The 14860-nt window shown below is 41.3% G+C and overlaps 1 protein-coding gene across 3 annotated transcripts in view; it reads left to right on the forward strand.

Moving 5' to 3' along the window:
• The first annotated feature begins 1151 nt into the window (after nt 1-1151).
• AFF4 (ALF transcription elongation factor 4) overlaps nt 1152-14860 on the forward strand; it is a 52476-nt gene continuing 38767 nt past the window's right edge. Inside the window, exons 1-3 of one of the 3 annotated variants that reach the window (XM_083728220.1) lie at nt 1152-1551; nt 13971-14058; nt 14480-14606. In XM_083728220.1, the coding sequence (XP_083584346.1) occupies nt 14054-14058; nt 14480-14606 (132 nt within the window). In that variant the 5' untranslated portion in view covers nt 1152-1551; nt 13971-14053. Of the gene's footprint in view, nt 1622-13970; nt 14059-14479; nt 14607-14860 lie in introns of all 3 variants that reach the window. The other 2 variants (XM_083728219.1, XM_083728221.1) reach the window with 2 other exon arrangements.

The raw sequence follows: 14860 nt of genomic DNA on the forward strand, positions 1-14860 counted from the left end.
TGTTATCAAATTATTCTGGTTTATTATAGATTTCTAGTCACCACCTCTGGATTTATGCTATTGTGTTAGTGGACTCTTAATGTGAAATTCCATTGTTGTATGACCACACATTACCTCTCTTTTTTGAGGCATTTGAGTCTGATAATAGGCAGCAGGGTGAGGCAACTGTCCTTTTAGGTCTATGAAGGAGGATCTTGTTATTCCTGTCCATCCTGTCAGTGCACTGCATGCAAAGTGTCCTCTCTTCAGAAATGGTTTTAGAACACCCAGAAACGAAGAGATAAACCCATGTTTACTTCTGTTCTTTAAGCTGGATATTGTTACCAACTTTCTCTTTCTTGAGATTTGAGCCCGTTGCACCTATAAAATGTTGTCTAGGGGCTCTCTCTTTCTTTGGAAGGAATTGTCAGCAGCAGCGAGGAGTGTTTTCCCCCCTGTCAGAACCTGCAACTATGTTATTCGCAAACTTAGTAAGGATACAATACAATTGGTAACATATGAAGGCTTTAGATAGCTTTCTTGGCTAATAATATGTTACCTGGGTGAATAAAATCACTTTTAAGTATACATATATATATATAAAAAACCACATTTTAAGTTAGTGGGCGCCTGTCGGATCTCAACAGGAATGCCGTTTCTCAAAACGGGCAGGCAAATGACTGCGGAGAACGAGGAGGAGGCTTCTGATATTGCAGGGAATCTGAAGGGGAAGCCCTCCCGCAGAAAGCAGTGACCTCCTTGTGCATTTGCGTGGAAGAATTGCGCACCATACCCGATTTGAATCCATTTCTCAATGGCGGCTAGGCATGCGTTTAACCCCCTTAACTCGGCATTTGAGCTTTGCAGGACTCCATCCCTCGGATGCTCCGAGGGGGACTCCCAGACTCCTATGCAAACCCGGACCCTACTTCGCCGCATCCGCCCGGATCGACCACAGCACAGGCGCCCACGTTGCTGCTCCGACTTTCCCCTGTAGAGGGCGCGGGAGAGCAACGGTTTTTTGTAATCATCGACTTCAAAAAAAGAGAAAAAGAGATCCCTGGTCACGTGACGTGCCCGAATCCTCCTGCGCTTCCTTTCTGGGCGAGGGCGGTGCTCGCCTTCTCCCGGCGGCGTTGGCTGCTTTCCGCCGGGGGATCACGTGGTGAGGCCTTAGGCCCCTCCTCTCAGCTGCTGGGCTTTGGGGCGGTGGGGCTGTGCTTGCCGCGGGGGCTGCTGGGTAATCCGACTCCAGAGAGGGAAAGAGAAGGAGGGAGGCGGCGGCGGAGACTGGCGTCGTCGGGGAGGCCTTGACACCGCCGCCCTCTCGCGTTTCAGCGCAGCCCCGGCTCGGCGGCCCCCAGACATGGAGCGGCGGGGGAGCCGGAGATGGAACTCCGCCTCCGCGCCTTTCTCTCCGCGGTGATCTCCCTCGGCCTGCCCCTCCTCTCGCCTGTGGCGGCGGCGGCGGCTGCTGCTACTTCTTCTGGGGCCTTCCTGGCTCTCCTCACGCCCGCCCGGCGGTGGCGGCAACCGGGAAATGGTCGGGGTGTAGCGACGGAGCCCACGGAGGTGAGTGGCCGGGCGGCTCGGGGCGGAGCTGGCGCCGCTGTCGGTGGCACTTGGGCTGGGGCGAGGCAAGGTAAGGTAGGCCCCGCTTCACCCCCCCCCCTCAGGTAGCGGGAAGAAGGAGCCCTCCCTGGGGGTGGGTGAGACGACCCCTCCCTCCTCGCTGCTGAGGCTGAGGCTGTTATTACACCCCCGTCCCAGGCAACCCCCCCTCCCATAGAAAGCGTCGAAAGTCGCCTCAGGATGTATCTCCCCCGCTCTTTCCCTCTTCTTCCGGGAGGGGGGTGGTGGTGGTGGATGGGTAGGCATTTTCTGCTTCCGCTCCTCCCTCTCTACTTTGGAATGGGCTTCCTTTCTTCGCTTCTCCCACGCCCCGGATTCTCCCCGTCCTCCCTCCTTCGAAATTCAGGGGAGCTCCTCTCCCTTGGATCCCTTTCCTAATCTGTCGCTTACTGCTCTCCGTACTTCATCCTTAAGCGAGGTATCCCCAGAATGACTGCTAGGATAGGGTATCCCCAGAATGACTGCTAGCACACCTGGTTACTAGCGCTTCTATTTCTCTCTCTCTCTCCCCCCCCCCCATATATATGCCGTATCACATAAATGCACACACGTGAGGGCTTCTGATGATACATTGTGTGTTCGAAGGATGGAAGCAGAGATGGGATGGCACTGCCTTTCTTTCCCAGAAGTGCCCGTAGCTTGAGATAAATGTGCATCTGAGTTTGTTCTTGGATGGTTTTGCTAACTAAAGCACCACCACCTCCTCTATGGCAATAGTTGGGTTTTAATCCCACTCACTCCAGTGATCAGTCAGCTGTTTGTTATGTTGTTGAAATACTGAGTAGCTCTTAGGACAGATCAGGCAAAGCGATTGTAGTTCTGTAGATTGCTTTTTGAGTGAGTTTTCTGGCAGATCTTATCTGTCTTATGTCAGCAGAAGTTCCTCTAAAAGTGATATGGGGATTTCACCATCTCTTTTGTTACTGTACCCAAAGCTGCAGTAGTCTCACCATTTGAAGGAAGGACTGTCTTGATCTCCTGTTACTCCACACAGAATCTGAATTTGAAATGTCTTATCCAGTGTAACACAGATAAGATACATCTTAACTGTATAGCTATTATCTCTTTAACTAACACTGAGGGCAGGTTTACATAATACTAGTTCTGTATTTGTGGGACATCCCAACTGTCCTTAACAATGAGTATTAACAAATATAACATGTGAATTGGGTAATTGTGAACAGAGCAGTCCTTCCTCAAAGGTCTACTATCACTGGAACTCCTGCTGGCACAGTTCATGTGTTGTGTTGATCTCAGTACTGTATGTACACCTGAGTAAGAACAATCATAATTACTTGTGCAAAAATGTATTTGAACTGCTTGTGTATAAGTATGGAATGGTAGCTATAGTTTGGATGGGATCCAGAAAGCCTTGGATGATACAGCTCTGGGCCAACAGTGTTGAGAGAAGAAGCTTTCAATTGTGTTGATCTCTTTCTAGGCAGGAATGAGATGTTAATGACTCAGACTTAGTTCCTTATCATCTGTTGAAAGAGCTTGACTCTGAGAAATGTGAAAAAGAAACATTTTACAATTTACTGTATTGCCTTAAGGAATCAGGACAGTATCCCTGCACTGTGATTTGAAATGTATGGTGTTGAGAGTGAGAGGAACGAAAGTCATTCAGCAAAGAGTAGTGTTCCAAGGAAAATACTTCTCAGACAAGTATCACACTTCTTTCCTTGGTTTATTACTGTGCCTGTTACCTTCAGCAAATGACTGTTGTTTATCAGGCTGATAATTTAATGGGGACATTTGGATTTAAATCTGTTGAATCCTATTGACGATAATAGGATTAAGCTAGTTTAAATCTAAATACTTTGCTTTAAGTGACGGTGAGTTCATAACCTAAGCCCCACAATTTGTTTGGACTAAATTTTCTATATATCACAAAATTAAGGCTAAAGAACCTCTTAGCTTACTTTGTATGCACTTGACTATTACTATGGGATGTACCAGAACAGAAGTTTAACAAAGACTCCACCAATACTTACACTGTTTATTGTCAATAAAGTTATGATTTCCTCCTGACTTAAATCTTGTCTCAAAGCTGCTGTAGGCACAAGTGGGGGCTGATTTCTGGTTTAAGCTCTTAAGCCCATATGTTTTCCTCTCTGCACATAATAGCCTCTAGGTTGGAGCAAATTTAAATTTGGCCTTCAGCACAGGGGCAAAGGGTTGCAAGTCCAAATTGCCCTCCTCCTTAAAGATGTCATGGAACTCACATGCCATATATAGGTTTATTTTTTTACCTGAATGGAACTTAAGTTTATTCACCCTCATCTTCTCTAACACTGACCTCAGACGAATAGAGAGATGACACTGCTTCACCAGGAGTTGACAGTTTTCATCAGTATATTGATAGCCAGGTCAGGTAGCCAGCACCAGTTGATGTAAGTTTTCTGAGTAATTTTGAATTAGAAAACTATTTCTCCTCTCCTTACGTATAATGTGTGTGATTCTTAATTTGTAAAGTATATATGCTTTCTAGGGGAAATGACCTGTTAAATTGTAGTTTAACTGGTATGCAGCAGGGAATCCATTTAATGAATTTATCCTCATCTTCAGTTCTAAACTGATGGTATGGTGAACTAAAACCTGTCCTTAGATCTTTGTCAAATGCATTTTTTGGGAGACAGGGAGTTGTCTTGGTTAGGCTAAAACTTGGATGAAGGGTCTATATACTTCCTGACAGGAGATCCCTGCCAGTGCTTGTGTCTTGCTGTGTTCTCACTGTTTAGTTATTCTAAGGTAGATTGCAATCATTGTCATGTTAAAATATGTGACTTCCCAGTAGCAAGTGGCAAGCCCATGAAAGAGGTCAGTGAATAGACATAGGCCTCCCTAGTCCAGTTCTAACATTTTATTTTCTGAAGCACCCTGGTTCTCATAATATTTCCTATAGAATGTACCCTGCCCTTTTATGATTGTTTGTCTGCAAGGCACTATATTCACTGATATTGTATACATAATCAACAGTATTTATCTCTTCTGTTTAAAGAATCAGATGATCATAGTTTGAACATGCAACTGAAAATGAACTATATGCATAATCAACAGCTGTTTCTCATTTAGTAATGTTTGGAAATGCTAAGGACATGAACTGCCACTATTAAAGTGTTTAAATAATATCCTAATAAATACTAAACTAATACCAAATTTCTGAAATGAGCTTTGACCAGAAACCATGGTGCAGCAAATTTAGTGGCACTCTGCTGACAGTAAGACTTTCATCTGAGGCTAAGGGAGGAAAACCTCCCTCTGTATTCCCCCCCCCCCCCATGATTGCTCTAGAGCAGGGGCGCCCAACTCCCAAGAGACTGCGATCCACTCACAGAATAAAAAACTGGCAGTGATCTACCCCGTTTTTGGGGTGTTCAGGTCAAAGTTGTTGAGCTTCGTTTAGGGACAAAATTGAGGAAAGGGAAAAACTCACCAAAAGATCGCTATGAAAACAATCTGTCTCACAGCGAAAAGTCCATCTTCCGTTACAGCTATCATGCGAAAATGGAGGACAGGCCGAGGGGGTGGGGCTGGATGCTCTGATGACAATGCAAAGGAAAAGGAGACCGAGATCAACTGGAACCCTCCAGGGATCAAACAGTTGATCTCGATCGACCTGTTGGACACCCCTGCTCTAGAGGATCCTCCAGTCTGTCAAGCAAGCAACTGAGAGGGTCTGCCTTTGTAAATTACAAACTGCTTATTGACGAATCAATGGGTAATGCAAGAGGTCTTTGGGAGATGTGGAAAGGAGATCTAGGTATCAGCACTGTGAAACATGACAGGTTTGATAAGGTCTGGCCCTATTTTATAAGTTACATGAATAACTCACCTTCATCCACTGCTCCATATGACAATGTGGAGTTACATGGATATGAAATTACCTGTTCATTGTGTTGCTTAGTGATCACTGTATTGTAACAGGAAAATATATTTTGCATTTGTATATCCCTGGTCCTGAATGGGGTAACTGTGCCCCTGAAGGACCAGGTGTGCAGCCTGGGAGTCATTCTGGACTCACAGCTGTCCATGGAGATGCAGGTCAATTCTGTGTCCAGGGCAGCTGTTTATCAGCTCCATCTGGTACGCAGGCTGAGACCCTACCTGCCCGCAGACTGTCTCACCAGAGTGGTGCATGCTCTAGTTATCTCTTGCTTGGACTACTGCAATGCGCTCTATGTGGGGCTACCTTTGAAGGTAACCTGGAAACTACAACTTATCCAGAATGCAGCAGCTAGACTGGTGACTGGGAGCGGCCGCCGAGACCATATAACACTGGTCTTGAAAGACCTACACTGGTTCCCAGTACATTTCCGAGCACAATTCAAAGTGTTGGTGCTGACCTTTAAAGCCCTAAATGGCCTCGGTCCAGTATACCTGAAGGAGCGTCTCCACCCCTGTTGTTCTGCCCAGACACTGGGCTCCAGTGCCGAGGGCCTTCTGGTGGTTCCCTCACTGTGAGAAGCGAAGTTACAGGGAACCAGGCAGAGGGCCTTCTTGGTAGTGGCGCCCGCCCTGTGGAACGCCCTCCCACCAGATGTCAAAGAGAAAAACAACTACCAGACTTTTAGAAGACATCCGAAGGCAGCTTTCTTTAGGGGAGCTTTTAATGTTTAATAGGTTATTGTATTGTAGTGTTCTGTTGGAAGCCAACCAGATGGGCGGGGTATAAATAAATTATTATTATTATTATTATTATTATTATTATTATTATTATCATCATTATCATTATCATTATCATCATCATCATCTTTTAAATCACACTGACTATTGGATTTGAATTGTTTTATTTTAAAAAAACCTTTAATACAGTGATTCTCAAATGGTGTGGCATTTGACATCAAGTATAGTGGGAAGATTCAAGGATAATCAAAGACACATTTAAACATTTCAATGTAGTATAGGATCATAATATGTATTTATTTTCAGAATATGGATAAATATTTTTTCAAAATGAGAGCAAGAGCATCAAGAATATTGAGGACAATCCTAGTTGTCATTTATAATTATATTTTGGGAGTTATTCAAGTTCTCATGTAGCTGCATTGTTTTACACTTTCTGGATGTCCCACGATCATATTATAAAATAGTTGTATTCTGTGTTATAAATTAAGCACGAGCAAATTTTCTCTGGTACAGAGAAAAAGTTTGAGAACCACTGCTTTAATAAATACATTTTGGGGGTGAAATTTCTTTCCTCCCAGTACCACAGATTGACGTCTTACTGTCAGCTGAGTGACACCACTGGACACAATCCACTGTGAATATAAAACTATATATAAAATTCTGAAAAGCTGGTACCTATTTATATCCTCCTCATATTTTACATAGTGAATATATATAATAGCTCACATAGTCCTATATATAAATGAGACTTTTTGTCTTATTTTTGAAGCAGTATTGAATATATGCTTCCCATCCTTATTCTGCTTTCAGATAAGATGGCAATATTGGCAAGTAGGAAGGAATAACGTTGTGGTGAAGTAGTTAAGTGTTATTTGTCAACAACTGGAATGTGTTCATGTAGTCATGGTTTTTTGCTCAGTCTTAGATTTTTCCTTCAGGTCACAGTGGTTTGATGAAAAGCCTGCTTAATTTATGCTTTGCTTTTGCATTTTATTGCAGTAACAGGTATGGTTTGCTAGAAGACATCTGCTGGTATGATTAAATCGTTTGAGTCAATAGGCATGTTCTGTTTGGCACAGACCATAGATACCATGTTATGGGAGGTGCATAAGCTTCATACTTATAAGTGTCTGGGCAAAAGAAATGCAGCCACTTGGGCAGAAATGGATTGAGGAATTGAAGGATTTGTATAAGATTTACTGGGTAATTCATAAAGAAGTGGAAGTAAGGCAGTGTGTGTACCAGCCTTCTGAATTACCCATCAAAGTTACTAGCCAATAAATAAATAAATAACCAACCAACCAACCAACCAACCAACCAACCAACGTACAGTACCTGCCTTGTACTTACAAGAGGAGTTGGTAGATCTTTCTAACCTTTCTTATGAGTAGGTGAGGAAAACATTTTAAATGAAGCTGACTAGTGGAGGGCACATAGAATGTTCCCTGCCTTGTTCTCTCCTCACCTGGTTTCTGTGCTGGATGTGCAGAAAGGGGCTTCACTGCCTGGTTGCTGAGCATAGAAGGCTTGTAAGTGAAGGTGTGGGTCCCTGTGTCACTTCATCAGCTCATTATGTTTCTTTGTTGAGCCACACAAGGAGCAAAGCACTCTTCTCTGTGTGCCCAGAACAGAAGCTTAGCAGACTATCATAGCAACCCAACCTTCCACTGACAGACTCCTTGATTTCAGTTCTAGGTGAGGAGGAGGCAAAGTTCCCTCCTATACAACATAAAACTGAGCAGACTGCCAGAAGAAGCAGGTGGGTGGGTGTGTGCACGCGCACACACAAACTATATGTAGCACCCTTAATCGAAAAATCTCAGGATGGTTAACATTAAAATCTAATTGAATAACCGTGTACTGGAAGCAACCATTTTACATTCATCCAATTGACACACAACCATGCACACGCTCATCATTACTGAAGCAGAAGATGGGTTCCTATTCTTAATAGTTATAGTAAAAATGTTAGACTGGGGGAAATGGAGAGGCTCAGGTAGTGAAGAATGAATGCAAACAAATGAAGCTACATGCACATGGCTTAATTTTAGTTGGGAATGTGGGCTAAGGTTAGTGCGATCCTATGTTACTCAAAAGTAAGTCTCATTGCTTTCAGTGAGAGTTCTTTGCAGCTAAATGTGTACTGGAATGCAGTTTCAAGCCCAAAGCCTTATAGAAGAGACAAATTTTGGGGCTGAGGTTTGAAGGAAATTGGACAGTGAGGAAAGGGGATGGGAACATCAAATGGCAACAGAAAGGCATAGAGGGTCACCATCCGAAGTGTTAGCAGAGTGTAATTGTGACAATATGTTAAGACTTAAGCTTGTGGCCATATGACTTTGGAAAAGTTTCTGCTTCAAGAGAGTTGAGCCAAATTCTTGTTCTTTTTTGCAGTTAAGTGAGATAATACATTGGAGAAGATACTAAAATTGTTGATGTATTCATAAGAAGTTCTGCTCAGTTAAGAAGGTGATGATACCTTTGTAGGCATCAAATTCCTGAGCAATGAGAGAGCTGTTAATTCCATTGTGTTTCGACAGTACTTCCACTTCTTGCCATAGTTGGTTTCTCAGTCACCTGACATATATCAAATAGTCTTAACCTGATGATTTGATTATATGACTAATGTTACATTCAGGCAGTGAATAAGCTATAGTGGATAGTAATGTACAGACTGTGTATTTGAATTTACAGAGAAATGATGAATACCTACATACTATTGGTTCACATATATTTTTGAGTTTAACTAATTATGGAAATAAGACAATACATCAGGAACTGTCAGAGCCATGTACTTGGGCATGTAAAAGCATGCCCCACAAAAACTCTGCGTGCTAATCATTCTGCTGTAACTACAAGAACTAAGAGTGATATCTAAGTACGTCATACTCAGATTAGCGCCGTTGAAATCAGTGAACTTGTATAACTTAAATACATTCTGAGTATGACTAACACTGGATATGACCCTAAATATCAAATTCTCTGAAATAATATCCAGCTTTTCTCCAAATAGTGTTGATATGTTAATTTCTTTGTCTTGTGGCTTTTGTCCTGAATATTGTAGGTTCTATGAATTAAGTGAAGCTCAAGTCATCCACTGGTATAAGGATAACTGAACAGGAAACTGTTGAAACCAAAGACAGTTTGTTTTATTTCAATGATAGACAAAGCTGATAAAGGTTTATTAGAGCTTTCAGAATGGAAGTGGATGAAGCCAGCTTTGAATGTTGTTTTGTTGTCTTTTAGCTTGCTTTTTGCTTTGTTGGTGAAACAAGGAACAGCCAGGCTAGAATAATCCTGTGTATTTTGAATGAAGTAGAAACACTTTTGGAAATAGACAAGTGCAACTATAACTTTACTAACTTCAGTCAGCAGGGCTTATCATAACTGGGGAATCTCGTAACTGCAACCAAGCAAGTTGGCAGCATTTTTATGCTTCCTTTGGAACAATGAGGTTCCAATTATAGAGAAACTGTCATCTCTGATACACTCATAATATTGAGACTTAATTATTTTAATTCATTATATTGTTATTTGACAAAGAATGTCACATGAAGCCATATTTTATCTTGCTATCAAAAACTGATATTTATTAAAGTGACAGAGCTTCAGACCTGATATTAAAGGTGAGAGAAATAAACATCACAGATTATGGCATTTAATTGCGAACTTTGCAAACTATGCCCTCATACGTTTATTCTACATTATTAAATTCCTGACAGTTTCAGCTGAAATACGATTTTTAAAAGCCCCTTTTATGTGCAAGATTATAACAGCCCTATGCCAACATTATTGCTATGAGTGAGGCAGTCTGTAACTGACGCTGACATGAATGCCTGTATATATCAGATACATGCATTGATACAAGTTTGCTGTGCATCAAAGCCAACCATTGGATACTAAACTAAAAGATACCTGCCTTTGAAAGATAGGGACACATTCTTGTGCACAATGGGTATATTGCATCACTTATTTCAAGACTTTTTGAATTTCTTACTGAGCAAATGTATTTACTCTTAGCTTTCAGAAGCATATATTATATCAGAAATGACCCAAAGGCCTTCAGTTAATTAATGTTGCCTCCTAGGGTGGTGCTCATATTTTAGAGTGGAGGGTAGAACTTAGTCCTTAATAATATATTGTGGATTTTGTATTGTTAGTTGTTTTAGTTTTTTTCTGGTTTTAAATTGTCTTTTACATACTTTTGTCAGGTCACTTTGAGACTTTATTGTAAAAAGTAACTGATAAATGAAATAAATAATTTTTCTCATTTTAGATTATACAAGTTTGTGTAGAACTGCATTAGCTCAGCATTTACTTGGTATTTTGAAATGATTTCTTAGATCTGCTGTACTTCTAACTATTTCTGGTGGTAGTTAGGTGGATAGGCATCCTGTAGAATAACAAAGACCTAGTTATTTATAACTGTGCTGGAGCTTATTTATCATTCATAGCCAAATATTGGCAAACATAGCTCATGTTGCATCATGTCTAGTTCACTGGCACTGAATGTGCTTTTGCTTATGAAAGCATTTAAACAACAAACCATTCAAAAGCCCTCAAGACCACTGAAATGGTGATTTCTTCTCAAGGAGATACTTCAAAACTCACTAACATTCTTTAATAGATTTTTTAAATCTTGTTTTTCAAAAAGCCTTATACATAAATGCGTAAATGCTTGTATTTGTGTTTTGGGCATGAAACATGGCAGTCGGCTATACAGTACATTCATTTGAATTGAATCTGCACTGTATCTCAGTGATACTGCATATGCTTTGCATCCCAAAAGTTCCAGGTTAAATCTGACATCTTGACATAGATCTGGGAAAGACTGCCTGAAAGTGTTAAACCCTGGAGAGCCACTGCCAATCGGTGTGAATGGTATTGAACTACATGGGCCAATGGTATCACTCAGTATAGCAATTTTGCATGTTCTTAAGAGGACATTACTGTAGTTTAGAACGTATTAGGTAATGACAGGGGTAAGTAGGAGGAAATGAAACCACATCCAAAAATGGTGACATCCTTTGACATCTTGACATCCTTTATCCTACCAATTTCCTAGTATGTGTGATGTGTTTTGTTTTGTTTTGTCAAATGAAGGTAGAATGACCTTTAAAGATTGATATGTAAACTTCTGCCTTTGGGCAAAATGCTAAGTGTTTCAGAATAAATGTTCTTATTGTCATAGAACAGGGGTCAGCAACGTTTTTCAGCCATGGGCCGGTCCACCGTCCCTCAGACCATGTGGTGGGCCGGACTATATTTTTTTGTGGGTGGGGAGGGGGGAATGAACGAATTCCTATGCCCCACAAATAACCCAGAGGTGCATTTTAAATAAAAGGACACATTCTACTCATGTAAAAATGTGCTGATTCCTGGATCGTCTTGCAGATTTAAAATAAATAAGTAGAGTTTAATTTTTCAAAATCACCCTTTCATAGATAGTTGATGGAAGTGAAAGAATGTATTTAACTCTGGTTTTAACACTTAGTATGTCACTTCATTTGATCTTCAGTGGTGTTTATCCTTCTACCTTCCAAGTATATTTGCCTGAGGACAAGCTTAAGGTTTGAAAAGTCACCTGCAATGTTGGTTTTTAAAGATAATTACTGATTGAAGTTTGCTTTTGCTTTTGTTATAAAGCTTCTAATTTAGTAAATAACTGTTGCTGTTTTGCCTGCTTAAAGGTTAATTAAAGTTACTAAGTTAATTGTTTGCCTTCTAGGCATGTTTCAAATAATACTTTTTAATATAAAAGCTAAACATCATAACTAGAGCAATTTCATGATTTCCTAATGCATTCTGTCTTTAATATTCATAGTAATATTTCTCATTCTGGAAAAATGGTGCATTCTGTTTTAAAATGTTGGGTAGTATCCAACACTGCTATTCCGCTAGTGCAACAGACTTCCACTTGCACAACAAAATTTCCCCCTTCTCTCCTCCCTGCAGCCCTGGCATACCCTCCACATCTGCTCTAGAGGGTTGCAAGACCCATAAGTCACACTTAGCATTAGATATAATCCATTACAGTGGTGCCTCAACTTATGAATGTGATCCGTTTCAGGGTGCCATCCGCACCCCAAAAAGTCTGTAAGTAGAGTGTTGATACTGCGCGTGCGCAAAGCACACAGATTGCTTCTGTGCATGCACTGAACTTCCGGGTTTGCCGCATTCATAACCTGAATAGCTGCAACGTGAAGCAAACGTAACATGAGGTATGACTGTACTTCCATTCTAGTTTATAAAGGAGGGTGTTACTGAGAAGGCAATGGATTATGCAAAATACGGAAAGTGAGATTTCTTCCACTAGCTGTTAACGGTTAGGTAAGATTCAGTTTTGCAATGAACCTTTGCGAGCTTTCCAGAACCTTTGAGAGTTTACTCAGCTCACTCTGTGACTGGGAGGAGTGGATTGGCTATAAATGTTCTGTGCAATAAGTCATCAGCCAGATGTTCCTTGTGAAGAAGCTCTTCACTGTGCCCCATCAAGTGGTTATTAGTGGCAGTTAAACTTATTGCTCTGGAAATCTTGGGGCGACCGCATACCTATGTGTTTAGAAGATACTGCACATTAAATAATCTCTTTTTATAACAGGAGTGGGGAACTGAGGGCTACATTCTCTCATGGAAGAACTTCGGGGGCTTCATGCCACTGATGGATGAGGCCAGAGGCAAAAATGGATTGTGACTCTTGCCTTCTATACTAGGCTACTATCCAGTCACACAAAAGTCAGAGGTTCTATACCCACACACCCACTCCCTCCATCTAGGTTACCAAGAATCATTGTTAGAGGTCAAGGACATATTCCATTCAGACAGAAGCACTCAATGTGGGTACAGAACAGGCCTGGGGAGGGGTGTAGACTGGGGAGAGAGACTTGCTCAGGATGAATGCCAAGGGTGAGACAGTTCCCCACCCACACTATATAAAGTAAGTGAATTTCATGGAGATTCCACAACTTAACTTCCTTTTGCTTGTAATAGACTGACAGCCTAGGTAGAAGTCAAATTATTGTGAAAACAGTGTTAATTGAAGTTGACCTAAGAGGATATCCAGCTTTATGATCAGAAGTGTACTCATTTAATGAGGTTTTCCTGCCACCATTTCTCCACTGCAGCCCATGCATCCTCAAGAAGCCTCTACTGAAGTTTGCAGGACTCAGGAAAGGCCCAGTACAGTATGTGACATGGGCCGCAGTGGGAGGGGGAATTACCAAAAATCAGATGGAGGCAGGTTGCACATGGTATCGCTCTAGATGACTTTTGGGAAAGAAAAGTGGTGGCCGCTATGAATTAACCCCCCCTTCCAAATTTGTTGTCTACCCTGCCCTCACCTTGGAAATCCAAACTAAAACTCAGCCCTAATTGAAAGTAAGTTAGTGTTCTGGACATGAAACACTCTTAGTGTGACTTTGCACTCAGCACACCGTGTTCACAAACTTTCTTGTAAGTAGAATCTTGTTCTTAACTTAGATGCTTCCTTGAGCTTAAGGGGAATCCTTTTAGATTTATGGCATATATTTAGAGCAGTAGGTCAAATTAAAGCAGTGTTCTGTTACGTCAGATGTCAGTAAGCCTGTTTTATAAGGGAAACCTTCCAAGTTCTTAACCCACAAGGATCAGAAGGTCCTATTCAGGGAGGAAGTGTAGACATTTTTAGAGGTTGTTGTAAATTTGGAGATGTTTACTGAAATGTGTATTTAGAGTAGAAATGTCATTTTTAGGGAACCTAGAAACAGCAAAGCTGAGAGCATGCTACGGAGGATGGACACCAAGGAGGCTCTGTTGGGGACAGAAAGAAAGAAAAATGAGGTAGATCAATCGTAGATGGCAATGTTGTATATGGGAATGTGTGTTCATAGGCTGGCTGGTGGGAGGTGATTTGAATAACCATAAAAAATAGAAAGCTGAATTAATAACGTGTTTAATTTGATAAAAACCTTTGATTCTCTTCTCGATTGGCCTATTCTAATTATGCAGGTAACATGATCTAAGAGTAGGAGTTCGTTTAAATAATGCTTTGCAGTTTTACATATCAAAGTAATTGCATAAAGTTATACCGGTGTCATATCTGTAAGGCAAGTTGTAGTGTTGAGGCATTCCCTATCTTAAAAGGAATGCACCGGATGGTGTTAAAGGGGAGGGGGGTTCATAAGACTGTCCAGGGGGCAAAACATCATCAGTTCTTTTACCTCTGTACCCATTTAGGTAATCAAATTGTTTTTGTTCATAGCAACATGAACCGTGAAGACCGGAATGCGCTGCGTATCAAAGAAAGAGAGAGACGTAATCAAGAAATTCAGCAGGGTGAAGAAGCCTTTCCACCTAACTCTCCTCTCTTTGCTGAACCATATAAAGTTGTAAGTGCATGAGGTTTTTTAAAAATGCAGTTTTTATCTCACTCCAAATTAAAATGGTTTGAGTTTTTCTCCCTGTAATACAACTTCAGTATCATATGGTTTCATTAAAATATGAATAAATGTCATTTATATAGTGGTTCCAAGTCTTACATCCTCAAAATTCCTGTGATGTAGGCAAGAGTCTACTGTGGAAGAGATTAAGACCTGTTGCTCTAGATCTAGAAAAAATAAAGAAACCTGGAAGTTGTATTGTT

Source organism: Podarcis gaigeae (genome assembly GCF_964106915.1).
Source record: "Podarcis gaigeae genome assembly, chromosome: 2".
Classification (NCBI taxonomy): Eukaryota; Metazoa; Chordata; class Lepidosauria; order Squamata; family Lacertidae; genus Podarcis; species Podarcis gaigeae.